Source organism: Myotis lucifugus, unplaced genomic scaffold, assembly GCF_000147115.1.
Source record: "Myotis lucifugus unplaced genomic scaffold, Myoluc2.0 scaffold_15, whole genome shotgun sequence".
In the NCBI taxonomy this organism is placed as follows: Eukaryota; Metazoa; Chordata; class Mammalia; order Chiroptera; family Vespertilionidae; genus Myotis; species Myotis lucifugus.
In genome coordinates this window covers 5,205,162-5,229,919 of record NW_005871063.1, presented here as the reverse complement: position 1 = coordinate 5,229,919, position 24,758 = coordinate 5,205,162, and the positions used below count along the sequence as shown (strand labels likewise).

The 24,758-nt window shown below is 37.0% G+C and overlaps 1 protein-coding gene across 1 annotated transcript in view; it reads right to left on the bottom strand.

The window, feature by feature from the left end:
- Positions 1-4,984: 4,984 nt before the first annotated feature.
- Positions 4,985-24,758, bottom strand: part of SDHAF3 (succinate dehydrogenase complex assembly factor 3) — a 38,727-nt gene continuing 18,953 nt past the window's right edge. Inside the window, exon 2 of the mRNA XM_006085005.3 lies at positions 4,985-5,215. Within this exon, the coding sequence (XP_006085067.1) occupies positions 5,012-5,215 (204 nt within the window). The 3' untranslated portion in view covers positions 4,985-5,011. The remainder of the gene's footprint in view (positions 5,216-24,758) is intronic.

Here is a 24,758-nt window from a genome sequence, read left to right as displayed (position 1 = left end):
GGAAGTAATGAGCAGCGGGACTGTGAATCTTATTTGAGCCTCAGGGATGCTTGAGTAGAGTTTGGTCTTTATTTAAATTTTTTAATTTTTGTTGTTCCAAACAAATTTTAACTTTGTATTTAAATTTGTTGAAGCATTTCAGAGAATTTGTCTCCAGGCAAAATTCTTAAAAGCTAGTTCTGAGCCCACATACGTTACACGGTTGCTTGCAATCACAGTATTTTAGTAGCATTTGTTTAAGTTTATTTGAGCAGTGTTTTACATCCAAAGCTTTAGCTGATCTAGTCTCAGAAAGATTTTTTAAAGATAAAACTGTCCACTGTGAACTGAGAGAACGGGGTGATAGAGAATGAATGTCCACCTTCAATTCTGCAGGTCACTGTCTAGACATGGTATCAATCAGTTTGATCTTCAATTTTTTGAAGTATCCATGTGTTTAAATGAGGGACCTAAGTACTCTGTGCCTGGTTGTTGAGATTGTCATATGACCTGTAACTTAGGGACTGTGGCTGCACTGAAGAGTGGCAGCTCGGCATGTGACCTGTGCGTTCAGGGTGATCAGCTAAGTGTTTAGGCTCCGGGATGCTGACCCCTCTCTACTCGCTTTGGTACATGATCACATTCACTTCAGCTTCTTCTCATTTCTTGTGACCAAAAACATACCCAGTGCATGTGATTGCGACGCCAGCAGCTGCAATACAAAGCCTCTGTGATGCTCTTGCCCTGGTTGCTCTCTCTTCTGGATCCCTTAAGGCAGCGGTTCTCAACCTGTGGGTCGCGACCCCTTTGGCGGTTGAACGACCCTTTCACAGGGGTCGCCTAAGACCATCCTGCATATCAGATATTTACATTACGATTCATAACAGTAGCAACATTACAGTTATGAAGTAGCAACGAAAATAATTTTATGGTTGGGTCACAACATGAGGAACTGTATTTAAAGGGCCAGAAGGTTGAGAACCACTGCCTTAAGGCTAACACTGTGCTGGCTAAGCCCATTTGCCTTGAAAATTTGAATGACAATACAAACACGTCCGTGTGTCCGCCTGGATACATCATGTTTGTGGCAGATACAGGTAATTGCCTCCCATTTTTCTCATTAATAGAACCCCTTTTGTACTGGAGGTAGCAATTAGTCCAGTTGCTAGAATGGCTCACAGAACTCCAAAAAACCCATTTATCATGAAATCGCTGACTTATTACAAAGGATATAATTCAGGAACAGCCAGTTGTGAGTCTATATTTCCCAGCCTCCTTTGCGAATGTGGGTGTGTACAGTTACGGCTGGGAGTAGTTGGATACAGGACTTCTGGGAGAGCCCCAATAGAAGGGATATAGACTCAGCCTTTGGCTCTTCCTACTTTCTGCTGCTTGAAACATGAACTTTAAAAAAATGTGTTAATTTTTAGAGATAGAGGGAGAAACATTGATTTGCTGTTCCACTTATGTATTCATTGGTTGCTTCTTGTATGTGAAAGCCATTAGGAAGGAAATGTAGAAAGATGAGATGGTGGCTTGAACTGAAGAAAAGTGTTGATAGAAAAAATGAAATGAATGTAAGAGAACTATTAAATACTTTGAATGAACAGGACTTGGTGATGGACTGCATAAAGCTGAGTTAGTAGGAAAAGGAATTTATTTCACATGGAGGAGCAATATTGTGATTTATAAGAAATAGGTATTTGGTCATTTGGTTTTAGTCCATAGTTCCTGACTCATAGCTCCCAAAACTCTTAAGTTTCCTAAGGGTTTAGAATGATGTGTCTTTTTGCCATGTGAATGAGGTGACTTTCAGAAGCACCTGTGGGTGGGGGTTCAGAGAGCTTCCAGGTTGGTGGGCACAGAGGTGGGGCTTAGGGAGCATATGGAAGCTCCACACCCCGTCCAACATCACATACCTTGCCCTGCGCCTCTTTCATCTTTGGCTGTTCCTGAATTATATGCTTGTAATAAGTTAGCGATTTCATGATAAATGGGTTTTTCGGAGTTCTGTGAACCATTCTAGCAAATTAATTGAACCCCAAGAGGGGGGGGACATGTCATTGGGACCTCCCACCTATACCTGGTTGGTCAGTAGCATGAGTAAGAGCCTGGGCTTTGGCTGGCATCTGAAGTGTGGTGGGGGGAGAGTCTTGTAGTACTGAACCCTTAACATGCGGAGTGTAATATTATCTATGGGTAAATAGTGTCAGAATTGAGTTGAATTTTTTAACACTCTGCTGGTATCTGAGAATTGTGTGTTGGGGGGAACCCCATACCCACGCACATTGGAATTGTATCCGGGAACCCAATTTAGGAGGTGAGAAAAAGCAAGCCATCATGGACAATACTCAGTCTTTGATAATGCCAGCTGGGTGGCTGAATTCATAAAAAGAAGCCCAGACTGAAGGGTAATCAGATTTAGGACAATCAAATGAATTCACTTTTGAACTGTGGAGGGAATAAGAGAGATGAAACTCGAGGAACAGATTGGCACTGGAGAGAGATTTGTGAATCATCAAAATACGTGGTACAGAGAGTCAAGGGAGGTGATGGAGTGAGTAGGGGTCTAAGGCCAAAATCTTAAGAACAAAATATAAGGATGTTTGGTATGGTTATTAGAGTAAACAGGGTCCTGAATTTGAAAGATACGCTGTTTTCAGATTTGAAGGCCATTTGTGTGACCTCAGAACCTTGGGAAATTTGCTAGTCGTCTCCTTTTGGGAGAGTTGCTATCATCTAGTGTTCACTGCCACACCTCAGTGTCTCCCTGAAGAGAGGACTAGAGTGGTGTCGGCCCCATCTGTTGGCATGACTACCAGGTGACTAGTGTGTGACGCTCATCCTTGAGAAATTGACTCAGAGACCCTCTGAGAGGGTAAGACCACTGGAAAGCAAGTGTCTAAAGGGCCACTTGATGAGTACAGAACCAATAGGTGCTGACCCAACAGGGCATCCATCTATCACTTCCATCAATTCAATTACTTTTCCTTTGGGAGGAAGTACAATGCTGCAGTGATTAAGGCACAGGTGCTAGGCAAACTAAAAAGGTTCATCCCAGCTCTTGCATCAGCTCCTTGACCTCAAGGAAGTTATTTAACTTCTTTAAGCTTTAGATTATTCATCTATAACATAGAGAAAATAATAGCATCCCAAATCATAGGGAAGTTAAGGTTTATATGAGAGAATCCATATAAATCCCAGTGCCTGGTGTATTGTAAGCATTTATGTTAGCTACAGGTGCTGGGTACCAGTTATTGCCTCTCCTCTCCAAGTCACCCACATTACCAGCTGTAGGATAACGGAGATTTAAATACTTCTCTTTTGCAGAGAGCACAGTATTAAGCTTTGTCATTGCGGGTTATTACAGGAGAGGGATTTCTTGCTGGTTTCTTGCTCCTGCTGCTTGGCTGTCAGTGGCACGTGTAATAGGATATCCAGTGGGACTCCCTCTAGCAGCACACCAGGATGTAGTCTCTTGTCAAGCTTGTAGCCTAGACTGGTGATCACTTAACAGGGCCCTCCCAACATGGACACTGAGCTCCCAGACCCCATGGCACCATCTCACCATCTACAAGTTGGTTTCTGAGGCCTCAGTGTGTGTGCTTGCCACCAACCCCAGCCGGCCTGCATTCCCCAAGTTGTTTCCCCAGGCTGCAAACTGCCATACTGCTGAGCAGAACCCCAATACCCCGACTTCCTCTGCAAGCCTGCCTGCCAGTCTCAGTACACCACCAGAGGGCAGTTTCTGCTGGCCCAGCAAATACAGACCAGCTCCAGCCTGGGCAACACAGCAATCAGCTTTGCTAGCCCACACCTCCCCCGGGGAGCGCTGAATATAGAATTTTACTATTCTTCTACTCTGGTGCTTGGTTCTCCTTTCAGTCATCTAATGTGAGTGACAATATTCACTAGATATGTCATTACTATGCAGATAGTTAATTCTTTTAAAGTTGCTTAGCAACTATTATTCAACATTTGGCTTTTATCAGTTTTTGCACTGAGATGATTTGAAACCCTTGAAAAGGGTGTACTATTTCAGGTATCTAGCACTGAACTCTATTTCTTTGCTAAAATAGCACAAGTTAATATTAAATTTGTATAACAATAATACATTTATTTAAGCCCATAATTGCCAACTGAGCCCAGCATTTCTGTATGTCTCTATCACAGATCTGCAGAACACAGAATTAGTTGGAATAAATCCATTGTGTTTCAAATTCACTAATCTTGAGAGTCAAGATGCATCTCGATCAAATAAATTCTGAAAGGAAAGGTTGAAAAACGTGGTCAGTGATGGCGAACCTATGACACGTGTGTCAGAGGTGACACGTGAACTCATTTTTTTGGTTGATTTTTCTTTGTTAAATGGCATTTAAATATATAAAATAAATATCAAAAATATAAGTCTTTGTTTTACTGTGGTTGCAAATATCAAAAAATTTCTATATGTGACACGGCACCAGAGTTAAGTTAGGGTTTTTCAAAATGCTGACATGCCGAGCTCAAAAGGTTCGCCATCACTGGACTAGATGAATTTACCAGCCTCTTCAATTTTGATACTTCCATATGAATCTAATTGACATTACAGAGTTCCTCTAGTAGTCTAACAGGTCTCTTACCAAGAGAATAAATTAGAGATCAAATAGAAAATGCAAACAGCCCTCGGTGTTGTTGACTGCAAAACCATGCTTGAACAAGAATAGCATTAAAAACAAATTTATATGTCTAAAAATTTTTGACAGAATTCTACAGGTTTGTCCAGTTTCGAGCTCTTCTTCTTTATTTAGTCCAAAAATCAAATCCCATCCAGCAAGTACTGATATTTACCTCAATAATGTAAAGTTCTGTCCACCGGTGACCTGATCTATACGTTGCAGAGAGGGTTCATAACATTCCCAAGTAAAAATACATATTTCATTAACACCAGCATTCTCAAAGCCTAAAAGCTCAATACATTTTTTAAAACCAATGATAGTTAAAATAAGGGGTTCTGAACTTGAAATGCTTTTGTTAAGCTTTATTGTACAGACTAACATTTTGGTTTCCCAGACTCAGTAATACTAAATTGCCTATTGGGTTTAGTGGCTTCTTGCATCAGCTCCTGCAACTGTCCTATTTGTTCATCACGAAAGTCATTAAGTTTCTCTTCTGGGAGGGCGGCTCCAAAACATGCTTTTTCAGTTGAATTTTGGCTGTTTTCGTTAGCTTGTTGCCATAGCACTGCTGCATACGCCTAGTAAAAAGAGAGAAAAATGAAGGTTATAGGTATAAAATTAAAATAAGGTCTGTATTCATTCAACATTGGAGTAAAGAATTCTAATTCCAAGTACCTGTTTTTCTCCATCACTGAGTCTTCTGAACTTGATGAAAAAGATACAACACTGTGTCTTTACTATTCAGTAATAATTTTTAGTATTTTAAGATATTTAATAAGCTTTTAGCAAAGTTCTTTACCTGAAAAGCTGCAGGGTAGGGGGCGATTGAGGGTGGGTGAGAATTGTCCGTGGATGGGCTTCAGAAATGAGTATAAACTACCCAAAAATCATGTGAAAAATTGTATGTAAACAAGCATGGCACTGTCCTGAAGCCATAGCTTTCATTAGGTTTTCAAAGGGTAGCCATGGGTCTTAATACGTCTAAAAGTGGGTCTCAAAATTTATTAAGTTCAACCCCCTCTTCAATTTAAAAACTAATTTAAATCACACGAGATTAAAAAAAATTTTAAAGCCTTTAAGTCTTCAATATTTAACACCATTTTGTCAAAAATATTCTGTATTATTTTTATGCTGTAATTTTTCTCTCATTCAATCACCATCTTCAGCCTAATATTCCAACTACCATCGTCATACACAAGTGACACTTTGAAGCAGATTCTCACTTTAAAATTAATCTTCAATCAGGCTGGAGTACTACTGTATTTCAATTCGGGAAGTTGATGATGTGGTTAAGCGAATTAATTCATTAACTCTAGATAATGTTGCTACTCTAAGTGGTTTAAGAGAATTAAATTGCTTATAACTGCCATTATCACCAAACAAACTTTAATTCTAGACATTCCCTTTTTTTTGGGGGGGGGGGTTGTAATTGGTTTTAATATGATCAACACAACACTAAAGTGGCTTACCCACTTTTCAGCAATGCATACTTAATCCAAGCATGGAAAAGAGAAACAACGATTTCATGACTAGGGTGATTTTTCTTTATATTTACTTTTAATTGAATTTACTGGGGTGACATTGGTTAATAAAATTACATAGATTTCATACCATCCCAAGTCAAGTCTCCTATCACCATTTACCCTTTACCCTTTTCTACCTCCTCCCTCTGTCGATCACCATACTGTTGTCTGTGTCCATGAGTCTTTTTTTTTTCTTAATCCCTCCCCTCTGACAGCTGTCAGTCTGTTCTCTGTATCCATGAGTTAGTCTCCACTTTGTTAGTTTATTTTGATCATTAGATTCCACAATAAGTTGCCATATGGTACTTGTATTTCTCTAATTGGCTTATTTCACTTAACATGATGTTCTCCAGGTCCATCCATGCTGTCACAAAAGGTAAGATTTTCTTCATTTTTTATGGCTGAATTGTATTCCATTGTGTAAATGTACCACAGCTTTTTTATCCACTCACTTACTAATGGGCATTTGGCCTGCTTCCAAATCTTGGCTACTGCAAATAATGCTGCAATGAACACAGTGGTGCATATATTCCTGGATTTCTTTGGCTATATTCTAAACCTTTACTTGTATAAGAAATAATATTTTCTTCATGTTTTATAGAAATCCACTTCATATAGTGAACTAAGAAACACTTCTTAACCAGTTTACACAGATTCACTGTGGCTATCCCTTCCAGAGACAGCAGACTGAGACTACTTAATCCCATGAGAGACCCATTTGCAGATCTTGAAAACCTGTGATTTGAGGGACAGGCTTCTAATTTAGTACACAGGTAGTGGCTGACTGCAATCTTCCCCAGGGATGGAGAGGCTGGCAGGTACCAACTTAGCACTCTTCCCCTGCCCCAGTGTAAGGCACTGGTACACGTCTGATGCTCTGTCCCTTGTGGCTGCTGCCAAGAGGACACACCTCTGATAGCCTGGCTCTGATAGCCAGCAGACTTGTGTTCACAGGTTCAAAAGGAAATAGTTAACTGGCTGTCACCTCAGGACTTAATAAGGAGGGAACAAACAGAAATGCCAGTTTTCCCTGAAAGAGGTATATTTGCATACGTTAGGGACTGCTGCCTGAGGGTCCTGGTCCAGGTAGCCTGCATGTAGATTCTCCACTTTGGGATACTGACATGTCTTGTACACGGTCAACTAGTTGTTATCTCAACTTCTAAAATATCTTTGAAATATTTTTCTTGTATATCCATCAGGGTTCAAAGAAGAACCTGATAGTTAGCTTTAAGGGTATCTTTTCTCAATCCTGAGACCTTTATTTCCAATAGGGTCATAATGATTACATGAGTAACAAAGTTTTGTCCCTTTTAGTTCTTGCTGTTATTTTTGTTTAATTCTCATTTTCTCCTGCTGTCAATTAAGCCTACATTTACCAGCAGTTTTTCTTCTTTCTGTTTCTGGAAATATTTCTTAAGCCATACACATTTTAAAAGTCTAAGTAAAACACACCAAAATTATTTTCAAATAGGTTTCACAACAATTTCCTTACCAAAAGAATAGATTTGAATTGATACTTTAGCACATGCTTGTGAATTCTGATAAAATTCACTTCATGTACCATTAAGCTACCATTTGTACTGATAGAGTGACTTGTTGGATTTGTGCTACCACACAGGATAACATCGAAGTGGAATAAACTTTCTTATACACCTGGCATACAATATTTGAGACTGACTGTTGTATTTTGTTTTGCTAATCCTCACCTGAGGAAATTTTTCCCATTGATTTTTAGAGAAAAGGGAAGAGAGACCTGAGTGGGAATCGAACCCAGGACCCTTTGGTCTGCATGCCACAATTTTTAAACATGGGATAGAGATAGTCACAGAAAGCCAAGAATGTATGTATGGAGAGAGAGAGACTAAAAAGATGCCCACAAAAGTTTGGGGAGCAGTCTTTAACATTTTGTTCTGAACATCTCACCTCTGTACTGTTTTGATCTCATAATAAAGATGTAAATATTTAATTAAATGGGAAAGAAAGCAAGGAGGAGAGAAGCTTTTAAGTAGAAATTTTGGAATGGAGAAAAGTTATAGGTTTGGTTTTTCATGATATGTCCTACCAGCTGAGACCAAATCAATTTGCCTGTTGTAATTAATTTGGCTGTAAAGATTAACACAAGAAATTGTAAATTCTCATTACTTTGTTTAATCACGTTTTTTACTATTTGCCCTTCTTTGTTCTTTAAAACAAAATTGCAACTAAATAACCCAAAAGTACAGTCAGAAACATTCTTGATTCTGTAGAAAACATGACATATGAAAATCCAAACTATCAAACTCTATAAATACAAAGATAATTACCTCACAAAAGGATACTCATATTTAGAAAAACATTTAGCATAGGCTCCTAAATGGTATAAGAAGCCGCCGCCTTTTGAACTACATAAACCAAATTATAAATTCCCTTACAAGATAGGCATATATGCTGCTATGGCCATAATTTCCTAGAAAACTAAAATGACAATAATTTTTCAGTTTCAGCAAATTAAATTATTTGTACTCCTTCAATATAAACTCCCAAACAGAAGGACAACTGCTATATCTAGAAGGGAAAAGTTACCTTTCTTCTACAATTATTGTAAGATTTTATTAGCAACAATGAACCAACAAACTTAAGTTTGGAGCATTTAATCAAGCTTTCCCTAGAGAACTGATTAAAAATGCCATGCCTCCTCAAGGAACAAAAACACCCCCCTCCATAAAAACCTGAAAGTTACCTGAATTACAAAAACTAAATTCAAAGACACTGTGGGGATTTGAAGTACAGCTGCTCAAGTCATTAATGCAGAATATTTTATATTACAGAAAAGAGGAATCTATGTTGGCAATGATAGTAAATTTGACTTATTGGCTCTCTTTGACCCAGTTTTGTGATTTTCAAGTCACTGATGATAGATTTTCCACTTTTATAGCATACAAAAAATTATCAAAAATAACCTATGCTATTTCCTAGCCCCAATGCGTCACACTGATTCACAGAAAACAAACAATACAAAGTAGCACTAGTGTCGCCAATAAGTGTATTTCTCAGGTGGCCATGAAGCTGGGCCCCTCTGGAATCAAGTTCCCCAGGTTCCTCTGCCCAATACAGTAAGCCATACACAGGACTCACCTGTGACTCCAGGCGGTGGGGGAGAGGGGACATATGTAATACTTTCAACAATAAAAATACATATGAGATTTTGTATTTAATTGGGATATCAGAAAAGCCTTAAAAAATAGTGTCATGTTAAGTAAAATAAGTAAAAGGACAAGAACCATATGATATAACCCATGTGGGATCTAAAACAGAAAACAACAAATGAACAAACAAAAACTCAGACACAGACAACAGTATGGTGGTTATCAGAGGGGAAGGGATGGAGGAGGATGAAGAAGGTTAAGGGGATCAAATATGGTGGAGGAAGGAGAGTAGACTTCGGGTGATGAGCACACAATGCAAAATACAGATGATGTATTATAGGATTAAAATGTTAAAAGATAAAAAGAGAATCTTAAAAGCAGCAAAAGAAAAAATATTAGTTACATACAAGAGGAAGCCCGTAAGACAATCAGCTGATTTTTCAAAAGAAACTTTGTAGGCCAGAAGGGAGTGGCACAATATACTCAACATTATGAAAAGAAAAAAAACAACCAAACTACTCTACCCTCAAGGATATCATACAGAATTGAAAGAGAAATCAGGAATTTCCCAGACAAGCAAAAGCCAAAGGAGTTCATCACCACTAAATTGGCATATAAAAAAATGTTAAAAAGAATTATTTAATTGAAAAAGGAAAGGCCGAAACTAGCAATAAGAAAATATAAGAAAAAAATGTCAACAGTAAAGGCAAACATAATAAAGGTAGTAGACCAACCACTTATAAAGCTAGTATAAAGACAATTAAAATGGCAATAAGTATATACCTATCAGTAATTACTTTAAATGTTACTGGAATAAGTGCTCCATTTAAAAGACCTAGGGTGGCTGAATGGATTAAAAAACAAGACCGTTACCTATAATGCCTACATGAGATACACACAGACAAAGTAAAGGGATGGAAAAAGATAATTCATGAAAATGGAAACAAAAAAGGCTGGGATAGCAATACTTATGCCAGACAAAATAGACTTTAAAATAAAGGCTCTAACAGGGGACAAAGAAGAACCCAACAATTTAACTTCTGGGAATTTGAAGAAAACAAAACACTAATTTGAAAAGATGTATTCATGCCTATGTTCACTGAAGCATTATTTACAACAGCCATGCTATAGAAGCAACCTAGGTTTCCACCTATAGAAGAATGTCTAAAGAAAAAGTGGTGTGTGTTTATCTATAGATATATATAGGCACTGGGCAAAAATAGTTTTACAGTTGTGAGAACATGAAACCATTTATTCTTATATTATTATTTATTAATTACTGTATTATTTTCCATGCAAAGAACTGTAAACCTACTTTTGCCTACCCCTGAGTATACACAAAATACCACTCAGCCATGAAAAAGAATAAACTCTTGCCATTTGGGACAACATGGATAGACCTATAGGATATTATGTTAGTGAAATAAGTCAGAAAAGGGCAAATATTGTATCATGCCACTTACCTGTGGAATCTAAAAAACTAAACAGACTCATAGATACAGAGAACAAGCTGATAGTTGCCAGAGGGCTGGGTGGTGGGAGAACAGGCAAAAAAAAAAAAATGAAGGGGATTAAGAAGTACAAACTTATAGTTATAACATAAGTCACAGGGATATAGAGTAGAGCATAGGGAATACAAACAATAATATCACAATAACTTTGGTGACAGATGTTTACTAGACTTCTCGTGTGATCACATCATATAGTATAACTGAAACTAATATAATATTGTATGTCAACTATACTTTAATTTTAAAAAGCTTTGCATTCCATAATGAAAAAAGGAGAAATAATTATATAACTAACTTGAGAACATGATGCATTCAAATTATACTTTGAAATCTTTTTAGAAAATCTTTAGGATGTTATCAAGAAAATAAAATGAGTAGTATGTTTTCTATCTAATTTCTAATTTATATTCTGGCTTTCATCAAAAACAGTGTAACAATCTACAATTTTCAGACACTCTCCAATGCAATCTGCTACAAGATCAAGTGAGTTACTATATCAAATTAAATAATGTATTTTTTTAAATCACACATGAAATTGAAAGTAATTTTACATTTCAATTGTGGTTATGTGCCATGATCCTAAGCAGGCTATTATTACATTAAATACTGCTTTGTTTCTAAAAGACAAATTTTAAGAGAAAATTAAAATACACTGTGTCTTAAAAGTTATTTTCTGCATTTAAATATTATTCTAATGAATCAAATGAGAGTATAACATTATCATACAACAATATTCATGAGTTACCCAGAAACAATATATCTATAACCAAACCAGAGAAAAAGTAACTCAATCACTACAGGAAACTATGATTAAACATATAAAAAGTGAACTTTGGATATTTACTCTTAGGTTTTAAAAAAGAAATAGGAAGAGGGAACAAATATTTTATAGAGCATCATGATAAAAAAAAAAAAACAGTAAAAGACAAAGGAAACACAATGCCAAATCCATCACTGGTCAAAGAACTCCAAGCTATTGTTTTCCGTTAAGAGTATCCTCATAGCCATGCATAATACATCATTTAAACTATATTCACTAATATATTTATTTTACCACTTTTCCTATAGTTTAAGTTCACTATATAATTGTTTATATAGATAAAATATCGCTTCAATATATAGCTAATTATGAGAAATTATGTTAGTCTGTCCTCCCTCTGGCCCCAAAATTGGTTTCACTCTAAAACATCACTGTCATTCACTGTGAACAACTCAAATAATCAAGATGACGAGTGGTATAACTGTCCTAGCTTTATAAAAGAACCATGAACCAACACACCTTTAATTGAGGCGAGATAATTATTACCTTGCCTCTATACCAGAAACAATGACATTATCATTTAGTCATTCTCTTATGTTAGAAACCACAATGGTGTCCTATTTCCTACTGAATCAAATTTAAATTCTATCAACCACCCTCAGGTAGGCCAACATTATTTTCTATTTAAATTTATCAAGTATTTCTCTCTCTCTCTCTCTCTCTCTCTCTCTCTCTCTCTCTCTCTATATATATATATATATATATATATATATATATATATATATATAAACCAACTCTATTCTGACATTTACCAGTTTTATTAATTTTTTACTTATATATTCATCACAGCCATTAGATCTAAAGGTCCTATGTGGCAGGAAAGGTGTTTTAGTCACATGATATACAATGAACAATCAATGAATGAATGAAGTCCCAAATCCCCGTTCTCATTAGATCCATCTCTGTATCTGCTTTATCCTGACTAAACTTCTACTGCAGCTATTCTCTCCACCTGAAATGCCCTCATTTTTGTTGTTTACCAATCTAAAACTTTACAGCAAGCATGTCAAATTTGCGGCCAACGGGCCACATGCCTTGTTTATTTAAGGGAGATAGGGAGACTAAGTATGAAACTGCAGCTATAAAAACCCTTTATATTTTGAGATTCACATTTAAAAAAAAACAATACTAGACAGAAAATTGGGTAAGGTCAAAATTAGTGATATTTTATAAATATTATATCAAAATGATTTATTCAGTTCTACTTATCTGCATATTAGATAGCAATATTATGCTTTCCCTTTTCTGTACTTCAACCAGAGGCTTACAGATTTATTTTTCTTTATAGGTAATATGCATCTATTAAAAAGGCATTTTGGCCCTAACTGGTTTGGCTCAGTGGATAGAGCGTTGGCCTGCAGACTGAAGGGTCCCAGGTTCGATTCCAGTCAAGGGCATGTACCTTGGTTGCGGGCACATCCCTAGTAGGGGGTGTGCAGGAGGCAGCTGATTGATGTTTCTTTCTCATCGATGTTTCTAACTCTCCATCTCTCTCCCTTCCTCTCTGTAAAAAATCAATAAAGCATATTTTTAAAAAAAGGCATTTTGTGTGTGAGAAAGATCAGCTGAACATCTGATCATGTGATTTAAGACTAAAGAATTAAAAGTGACTGTCTCTGGAAAACACGAATGCAGAAATGAGGAAGAATGTGATAGAATGATGACTTTTTAATGTAAATGTTTTGGTATTACTTGACTCTTGAAATCATGTAAACTTAAAACTTTGAAAAAATAAAAAGGATGTTTAATGATTGTCTTTCTGGCAGGTAGTGCAGGTGTTCCTGAACGAGACCTTATTCCCTAATTGCTTCTTAGATTTCTCATCTCCTGTATTTCCTAAAGTGAAGTCTTCCTTCTGATTTTCCTGTCAGCCTTATCTCTGTCTTAAGTCTCGAAAAGAGCCAGCATCAGCAGCATCTGGGAACTTGTTAAGTATGTACATTCTCAGGTTGATTCCAGATTTACAGAATCAGAAACTACTGTGTTTTTAAAAGTCCTCCAGATGAGTCTGAGATCCCCAGAAGTTTGAGAACCACTACTATAATGTTCGTCATTCTCTTTTCCTGACTCTTTCCTTCACAAAGTCCAAACATATATGTTAGTGCTCAGCCCATGCAAAAGATCAGTTCTGCTTAACTTAACTACCTGGGGAGAAGGGACCAATTATTCTAAACACTGCTCTTTATTCAACCCTCTAATATCCAGGAACTGAGAGGTGTTTAATAATAAATTTGAAATATTTTAAGTGTTTAATGAAAAATAATAAGGATGCCCTGAAGCCCTTTTCACCAAATAAAAATTGTAACTTAAATAGGAGCAACTACTATACCATATAAAACTGGGTGTACTGACAATATCACATACTTTTGACTGCTTTGTCTCATCTCTCTCAATTCTTACAACCAAAAAAAAAGTCATAGAATGTGTTCTGTAGCACATCTATAAATGCCAATAAAACAAAACTTATGATTATTTTTAATTTAAGATTAAATAACTCTATAATATCCCAGAAAGACAGAATAAATGTTTTAATGTCACATATAATGTGTGTTAAATACTTCACACTAGTAAGTATTTGCAAAAGTCAATTCCCATTGTAAAGATAAAAAGCTAACATGAGCCCTGGAACATTACTAAAATCAACTGAATGTGTGTTGGAGAAGAAAGCAATATAGTTAAATGGAGCTTAACTTAGTACCAAAGTAAATTTCAATGGAGTAATCATAATTTATAGTTACATTTTCTAAAAAATTATCAATATAAAATTAAAGTGACTACAAAGATTCATGTCTTTGCAAGATTTTATATAATTTTATTTAACTTTGGTATATCTTACATTTAAAACTTTAAAAAAAAACAGAAATATTAACATTTTTAGATGGTCTAAAAGGGTTGGAGAAGGTTACTTTCTCAATAAAATCTTTACTCATTATGTTAAAATGGAAATTTAATGCATTCAATATCGACCTCCGGGATGAAAAGAATCGACCTATAATTCATTATTAACCTGAGAATTAAAACTAAGATTTTTAGTTGGTACAATGATTCTGATCTCAACTTGCTTAAAACTGTAGTCTGGTCAATTCTCAGACCACCTTTGGAAAATGATCCTAAGGTCAAGATCAGCTGAGTGGAGTATTCACCAAATTTAACCATATATGGCCTGTATGTCTCTTCATTATTGTGATGATTGAGAATTGTTTATTATGAAAATTACTAGAGGCCCGGTGCACAAAATTCATGCACAGGAGGAGTCCCTCAGCCCGGCCTGCACCATCTCCAATCTGGGACCCCTCTCGCAATCCGGGACTGCTGGCTCCTAACAGCTCACCTGCTTACCTGCCTGATCGCCCCTAACCACCTCTGCCTGATTGCCCCCTAACCTTTCTGCCTGCCTGCCTGATCACCTCTAAGCACCTCTGTCTGCCGGCCTGATCACCCCAACTGCTGCCCTGCCAGCTGGATCACCCCTAACTGCCCTCCCCTGGTGGCCTGGCTGCGGCCTAAGTGCCCTCCCCTGCCAGTCTGATCGCCTGTAACAGCTTCTGCCTTGGCCCCCAACACAGTGGCTTTGTCCAGAAGGATGTCTGGATGGATGTCCGAAAGATGTCTGGTCTAATTAGCATATTACCTTTTTTTTAGTATAGATAACATATATGCCCCTAAAAAGTTATATATTTTTTTACATACCCGTTTTTTTTTCCCTAAATATATCGATTTTTTTAATGGAAAGGAAGGGAGAGGGATAGAGAGTTAGGAACATCAATGAGAGAGAAACATCGATCAGCTGCCTCCTGCACACCCCCAACTGGGGATGTGCCTGCAACCAAGGTACGTGCCCTTGACTGGAATCGATCCTGGAACCCTTCCGTCTGCAGGCTGATGATCTATCCACTGAGCCAAACCAGTTAAGGGCCCCCCCCCCACTTTTTTTTTTTTAGATTATCCACATTTGTAGATATGGCATTAGTTCATTTTTCCATTGATTTTTAGAGAGGTGGGAGAGAGAGAGAGAAACATCAATGTAAGAAACATCCCTGCAGTTGCCTTCCTTAGGAGCCCCGACCAGGGATCCAACTTGAAACCCAGGTATGTGCCCTGACCTAGAATTGAACCTGCAACCTTTCCATGCAGAGGACCACGCTCATGCTCAACCAACCTATCTACTTCAGCCCGGCCATTATACGATTTCTGGAATTTTATTTAATTCTTGCAAAGTCTGTGGGTTAGGTAATATTCACATTTTGCTGATGAGAAAAAACAAAAACCAACCTCTTCATTTTGAGACATTATTCTTCACTCATTGCCGCGTTTTCCTGACAGCAGTTTCACTGGGTATCCAGAGTCAGAAGCATTCTCCTCACCACCACCCTTTCCAAAGCCTCCCCTGCACTGGCACTGAGGCTGCTCTGGAGGGCGCTGAGGCTAGGTAATGCAGACAATGACAGGATTTGGACCACTGGAGCCACCGTACCCACCTCTCCTCTCTCAGCCTTTCTCTGCTGTGCTGGAGATAGGCCAAGATTTGGAGTACTAGCACTTCGGACACAGGAAGTGCTGCAGTTTTTCCCTCTCCAGAGCTGCTGTCGCCACCTGGAGGTTATAGGACTGCCCTGGAAGTCCTCAGCATGCCTCCCGTTGGGGCAAACATGGTGGTGGACTCCACAATGGAACTGCTATTTTTAGATACTTTTAAACACCCCAGCGCTGAGGTAAGACTCCACGTCTTGATTCTGACTCTGCTTCTAGACTGTGGGACATGTACAAAAAATCCTTAGGCATGCCTCGACTTTCGCAATCAGGATCACGGGCCGCAGGCAAGGAGGCTCCTGGGTCCCGGGGGTGCCGCCTTGCCTGCGAACCGGCTTTCCGATTGGGATCACTGGCTGGGGGACGGGCAAAGGCGTCCCCGGTTCTCCGATCCAGGGCCGGGGGGCCCTTGCCTGCCCCCCAGCTCTTGCCTGCTGCCTGGGTTTCCGATCACCGTTCTTCCGTCCTTCCCCTTTAGCCTCCCATCATTGCGCCTGTGTATGCAAATTAACCGCCGTCCTTGTTGGCGGTTAACCGCCATCTTTCTTGGCAGTTAATTTGCATATTGCCTGTATTAGCCAATGGGAAGTGTAGCGAAGGTACAGTCAATTACCCTGTTTGTCTTTTATTAGATAAGATTCTATAGTATATACCATTTTATATATACCATATTTAGCACAGTAAAGTTTCTGGGAAATTTATGGGCATAAACACATAGGCCTAGATTTACTAGAAACAAAGAGGATAAGTAAAAATTCTAGACTTTAATCAAAATAAAGAAAAACTGGACCCATATCTGTGATGGCCAATCCCTAAAACAACTCAAAATGAAAACTATGAAAATATAATTTCTGATCATTTATACTGTAGCTGCCCACATAGCAGATCTCAATCCCAACTATAAGCTCTGGCTTATTTCTCATAAATATTATACCATACTGTAGTAAAATCAGCTTAAGAAAAATAATTCCCTTTTGCAAAACAAATTTGCCACTTCATATATAGTCATATTTATTCTTTCTACATAAAATAACTTCTCAAACAGAATTAGGAACCTATCTTTAAAGGGATCATAAATATAATTTAACTATAAATTCTCAATAAAATGTAAAAAGTTTTGATTTCCATAACAATTTTCAATTATCGTAATAATGAGACGTACAGGCCCCTCAGCTGAACTGGACCTGAGGACCCTTTTCCCAAGGTTGTCTGACTGACTAGACTACAGTTTCAAGCGAGTTGAGAACAGAACTACTGTAGCAACTAAAAATCTTAGTCACTACAGGTTTCCAAGAAGAATGAGACAGTGACTGTGTAGGCTGGACCTATCTCTAATGCTGTCTACAGAGTAAAGAGGAACCCTACCAGCATGCTTTCATTCTCACCTTTCTCATTTCCCAGTTTTGTAAGGTTATCTTAAGACATTAAGGACATGAAGAAAAGTGGGGATGCTGCACTCCACAGGGTTCATGCACCCATATCTCTAACAGGTTTCCCCATTTCACTGGGTTAGTCCTAGCCTTATGATGAGACCAATTTTCAAGGCGTGTACATAAACTCCCGTGCATACAGATAATTGGTTTTATACTATGTCCTCATACAATAGAACAGGAATGTTTTAAAGAATACATATTCACAAAATTGAATATCCAACTTTAAATAGAATTTCCTCAAAGTCTCTATACTTCAATAGTAGACAAATTGTTAACATGATCTAAACCAATATTCCCAGGAAATGCTTTTGGTGTTTCTACTTTCAATAACACAGCCTATAGTAGTACAGTGCCTTCCTTTTCCAATTAAAAAAAAAGTTAAAACTTTGGCAAAATACACTTAGGGAGCAATTAAAACTTTCATGATCATATCCTTTCTTTTCCAGTCTAATTATCAATTGATTTTTAAAAGACAAGTAACCTGTAAGTCATTAGAGAGAAATTATTTTGAAATTCCCAAGAGGTTATGATTCAGTCTATAGTATATTTATAAACTATACATATTTTAATTTAATGGGATTTTTTTTTTGGCAGTTCCCAATAATTAAAGCCTCGGTTATTCTATCCTGGAAATTGGCAAGGTACATTCGAATTTTTTATAAATGTCATTTCATTGACTTTTCACAAATGCCTGCAGGCCTGTAATAAACAATGGTAAATAAGAGAGAAGTAAAGACTGGAAGGGAAAGAAGAATGAGAAGAAATTATTTTTCAAGTTGATTCAGCAGAGATTAAAGCTCTAGTTCAGCGATTTTCAACCGGTATGCCACACTGGTGTGCTCCAAGACTTTTTAAAACATGAATCACTAACTATTTAGTCAGGGGCACTGACCTCTTTTCCCTTTGATTGTCAAACAAAAAAAATTACAATGGCCAACACAACAATAGCCATTCAGGGTGAATGAATCAAAATTATACACTTTTTTTGTCAGATTGGCAAAAAATGTAATTTTGGGTGTGCTGCAGAATTTAGTAATTAGTTTATGAGCCATAAGATGAAAAAGGTGGAAACTAGAAATAAGCTACCTGAGTCTGGGGAGGGGAGAGAAACTGGCAAAGTGAAAAAAAAAAAGGTAATAGAAAATAAAGAAGACACTGAGTATCCAGGTCTTTATTTCTTTCAGTACAAATTAGTGATTTTCTGATAGAAACTAAGCAGAGAAACACTGCTATTGTAATCATTCCTTCTTCCAATTCCAACCAATAGCAGCTAATTGTGAAGTAAGAGTCCCACAGGCTATACAGTATTTTTTAAGAGCTGACAAAGAAATTGGCACCAGAATGTGTTACTTAACACCAGATTCCAAAAATAATTCTCCCATTAGAAAAAGAAAAAAATGATATATTGCCCTAACTTCACAGGTTTCTGAACAATGACTGTATTCTTCAAACCTAAGCCTCAGCAGCCCTTTGCTATTCTTTCTAAATTCCAGAGATTCAACATTACCAAATCCAAAGCCTGACCTCAAACCCTGACACCTCTGCCTTTCACTACAGTCCCATATTTTAAACTGCCTACAGTGCAGCTCCATTTGGATACTCTTCCCTTAGTATCCAATGGGGAACATATCCTTGTCGTTATCATCGCTCCTTTCCCAGTGTCCTCAGGATAAAATCATTCTCAAACATTAAAAATCTTAGAACCAGATGTCAGCAAAAACAGTTAAGTAGGGAACTCCAATGGTTCAATTCTCCACAAAAGCAACAAATGCACTGGCAAAAACTGGCAAAACCAACTTTTTCAGAACTCTGGACACCAACAGGAAGCTGGCAGCAACCAGAGAAACATTTAGTCAAGAAAAAGAGCTGCGTCTGTCAGAGAGCTCTGTGGTATTCTAACTCTCTTGTCCTGTCCCATGCCCTCCAGATGGGCAGTGGTGTTGAAGACAGCAGCTCACGTTCCCAGTCCAGGTACCCAGTATCAGAGGGAATAAAACAGATCTTACACTCAAAGAATTAAGATTGTTTTTTGTGACCTGTTTGGCGACTTCCTGGAGGAGTAGCTCAAAGGGCACTTGCCTTTATCTCATCGACCATGAACTCTCCAGTGCTGGGGGGCACGTGGAGTCAATTTATAAGACATGTAAGGCAAATGTACGAGTCACTGATGCCTAGGACAAGGGATAACAGTTGAGGCAAACAACAGACTAACCAAAACACTTGGAAGGAGAGGCTGGTAAACGAGATGCTTTGGGGAGTTAGAGTGCTGAGAAGCACCACATATTTCTGGATATTTAGATCACACTCATGAGATATATCTACAATATTGAAAGAGTTTAGATTCCAGTATCACTGCCTGAACAGGACATCTACACACATTTCAAGAGCAAGACATAAATTTATATATTAAGCCACTGACACTTTGGGACTATCTGTTATGGAAGCTGGCATTAATTATACAAATATTCCTAGCATCAAAGGAACCTAGAAGATAGGCATGCTATTTTGCTATAAAATAAAGAACTTAAAGACAAATGACTTCCTTTTAATATGTTCTGTTCAATTAGATTCTCAGCAAATATATTTTCTTTATATTGTCACTAACAAAAACATTAAAAATAAAAACAAATATAGCCTGTTTACATGTGTATATAAATACATATTTCAATAAATTATTTAGAGCAGAAACACTGCTATTGTAATCATTCCTTCTTCCAGTTCTAACCAATAGCAGCTAATTGTGAAGTAGAGTCCCACAGACTATACAGTATTTTTTAAGAGCTGTAAAGAAATTAGCACCAGTATGTGCTACTTAACACCAAATTCCAAAAATAAATTTAACTGGATGTTAAATTTCATAATATAAATCATTAGGTAAATGAAATCACATATACTCAAATTTAATTTGTCTTAAAGTTTTAAGTAATCAAGCAATGGCTTGAATTTCTATAGAAAACATCTATCTTATAAGGAGAATTTCATCTGAGTCAGAGAGTTTTAGCATTAACATCTGGGAACAGTAACTGTGTAAATAACTATAGATTACTTTCAAGCTAAAAATGAAGAGTAACACAGTCAATAGAAAGCTATTCAAATTGTATTCAATACCATGCAATTATTCTCAATTATAATGCTGCAGACTAGGAATCTATTATCTGAATAATAAAAGGAGAATCATTTGAAACAATGGGAAAGCAAAGTAACAAATGGAAAAACATGCCATTGTTAAGTTTATCTGGAATAACCAAAGCCCTAAACCTGAATTCATCTCGGATACATATTTTTAAACAAACAAACAAAAAAACACAGTAATTTCACAAAATGAGCTAAAAATATACAGCCAAAAAAGAATTCAGGAGGCAGCATCTCAAAAAATGTCAAATAGACATAAAATATTAACTTCCTCAAGCATGTTGCCATATGCCATACTTAAATGTATTATGAATTTCTTCTCTGAGTAACATCAAAATGCCTGTGATTAGATTTGCTATTTATCATTCTTAAAGAGCGCCGTTCAGGCACAAGCCGGGCTGACGGCTGGTGAGCACAGCAGCCCACCTCTGTGGCAGCGGTAAGGATATCCACGGGGAGTGAGCCTAAGCTGTCAGTTGGACATCACCTGAGGGCTCCCAGACTGCGAAAGGGCACAGGCCCGGCTGAGGGATCCCCTCCGCCCCCCAGTGCACAAATGTCGTGCACTGGGTCTTTAGTTATTTAATTAAATACAATTTTCTGATAAATGTATAGTTCATAAATGCCGAAATAAGGTAACAGAAATATTATATAATATGTATACATGTAACACATACTTATATAATATATATTAATGTATAAAGCAAAATAGAATATATTATAGCCTAAATGCATAAGGTACATGTTTTCTTTAAAAGGATTATAGCTACCCAACCAACCCCAACAAAAAATGCATAATTTTCTATTACTTTGGAATAATATATGGTAGCATCAATTGTCCAAGTATTGCTTTATACAGAATCTATTAACTAGAATCTCTTAACAATAAGAACATGTCAAAAATGTCCAAAGATGTATATACACCTCACTTTATAATAAACAATATTTAAAAAGCTGCGTGAATCAAATTTTTATACACTGAATTATAGAAAATAAACAGAATGAAAGGGTTTAATCCTAAAAACGTTGTTAATGTTTAAAATTCCCTTTGGAAATAATCAGTTTTAATTAATCTCAGTCTAGGTTCATAATCTATACACTGGGTTTCCTTAAATAATCCTGGTCTATATTATTTTTTAGTTATTTCTTTCTAGCATTACAGCACATGTATCTTCCCATTTCAAAGAATTACTCATAAATATAGGGAAACTGGAAAGGTGTTTATAAGATGAAAAGAACAGATTGTTTTTTTAAAGACAAAACAGTGAAAGCATTCAAATTCTATATTCCAAAAGAATATAAATGTCAGCCTCTTAGAAGTACTCTAATTAACCAGCCCTTAAAAGAAAAGTTTTGAAGCAAGTAACCTAGCAATGGCTTGGATTTCTATATGGATGTAGGAACCAGTATACATCCAGTCTGGTTGTCAGGAAATAAAAAGGAATTGCATAACAAGGATACCATGCACAAAGGAATAATCACTTGAAGAAGTCTGGAGACTAGAAAAGAATCAATTTAGGGAGGCAGGAAAAAAATCTTTGAAATTCTTTTAGTTCTAGACTTAGTCTCCAGTGTCAGATGTGAGTACCTCGGGGATACACAAATTACAGCAAGGCAATCCATTGGAGCAAGGGAAGAAAACATCAGAATTTCTATTTAGGATTTTTATTTAAAAATTTTGTTTTACTGGTATTTAAATTGCAGGGTGTCACATAACTGTTTAACACTGTGAAAGTCATGTATGATTCAGGCAATAAGTAATATAAAGTTAGTTCCCCAGTTCCCCATGCCACCAAACTGAGAGAAACCTCTCCCTACAACCACAATCTGCCCCCGGAGCCCGGTATTGGGACATGCTATAATTGGTCAGGTCAGTTAAGTGGATTTACAATTTATGTTATTTGGTCTAATGGACAGGAGACTTTAAAAGATGCTTATAAAGAATCCTGTGGTTGAAAATAATAATAATGCAAGCACAAGCAAAAATGATACTAGTGAATAGATAACTTTCCAACTACTGAATAGATAACTCTTATTTAAAGATTTAGCATTTACCATTACTTAATAAAATCCAATTTTCTGATTAATGTATAGCCCATAAATGCTGAAATAAGTAAAGGTAACATAGAAAGTAAAGGCACAAGCTCATCATTATCAGACACATTAATGAGATCAAAACAATGGCAATAATGTATCCTTAATATGATGTGATGACAATGGCATTTACTTCTGTGGACTTTCTTCCCCAAACCCATAACCCCAGTTTATTCATGAGGAAAACACCAGACAAATCCCAACTGGAAGACGGTCTACAAAAAATAAGTAAATTAACTAGATGTGATACACTGTTCATACATCACCAACTACTTATTGAGCACACACTAAATGTCAGGTGCTAGAGATATAAGCATAATCACACAATTTCTGATTCAAAGGAGCTTATAATTTAGTGGTGAAGCAGAGAAGTAACAGAGTAACTAGCACACAATGTAATAATGAAGAGGAGGGAGTGCATAATAATTGCCATAATTAGAAATGAACACAGAGTTCCATGGCAGCTCTTGGGCTGAGAAATGAGACGTGGGACAGAGAGGGTATCTAGGACAAGGTGCCATCTAAAGGATAAGAAGTTGGTCAACCTAAAAGGAGGGGTGTTCCAGACACAGGAACCAGTATGTACGGTATTCTAGAGCTACCTTATCCAACAGAGTAGTCACAAGCCAATGTGGCTTGAGCCCTTGAAATATAATACTGTAGAACCTGAGTTCTTAATTTTATTTAAATTTAAATGTAAAAACTGAAGTAGTTCAGCATAGTTAAGATGTCATTTCTCCCAGAGCTGATCTCCCCAAGTTTCAGAAAAATCATTCTTCCTGATGTTAGGGCTTTTATAGTTACAGCAAACGAAATAGTGTGGTGGAGTGACCACCACATAGACCAATGGGACAAAATAGAGAACCCAGAAACAGAGTCACACAAACATGCCTAATTGATTTTTTAGGAAGGTGCAAAAGCAATAAAATGGAAGAGAAACAGCCTTTTCAACAAATGGTGCTGAAGCAAGTGGACTATATACCAAAAAAGGAAGAAGGAAAAAAAAAGAAACAGGCTAAACCTCACATCATATGCAAAAGTTAATTAAAAATAGACCATGGGCCTAAATGTAAAGTGTGAAAGAAAGAAGAAGAGAAAATCTTCAGGACCTAGGAAGAGGTAAAGAATTCATACTTGACACCAACAGCATGATCATAAAAAGAAAAAGTAATAAAGTGGAACTCATTAAAACTTTCACTCTGAAAAAGTTAAAAGAATGAAAAACAAACTACAGATAGGAGAAATATATGCAAACCACATCTTACAAAAAAACAAAAACAAACTAGTATCTAGAATATATAAAGAATTCTCAAAACTAAAAATATAACCCAATTAGAAAATATGCAAAAGGCATGAACAGACATTTTACCAAAATCGCATACAGATGGCAAATAAGCACATGAAAAGATGTTTACCAGCTCGGCCAGTGTAGCTCACTGGTTGAGACTGGACTTATGAACCAAAAGATAATTGTTCGATTCCTGGTCAGGACACATGCCAGGTTGTGGGCTCAGTCCCCAGGGTGGGGTGTGCAAGAGGCAGCCAATCAGTGACTCTCATCATTGATATTTCTTTCTCTCTCTCTCTCTCTCTCTCTCTCTCTCTCTCTCTCTCTCTCTCTCCCTTTCCCATTCTCTCTGAAATCAATAAAAATGTATTTAAATAAGTAAATAAAATAGCTTGGATTCTTGTACACAAAAATCCAAAAACACATTTTCAGATGGAGAGATGTTAAAAAATATTTATTTCAATTTTGAAAACTTTTTAATAAAAATATGAGGAAAAAATAGACACGGTATTTTTTACAAAAAGTGAAATATCTTCAATTAAGTCACCTAACAGCTGCAAATAAAATGTAATCCCTTTCTAATAACTTCTTTTTCAAGATATCACTCTGAACTTCCATTGTCATAATTTATTTTTCCTTAACACATTGCAGACAGATCACGA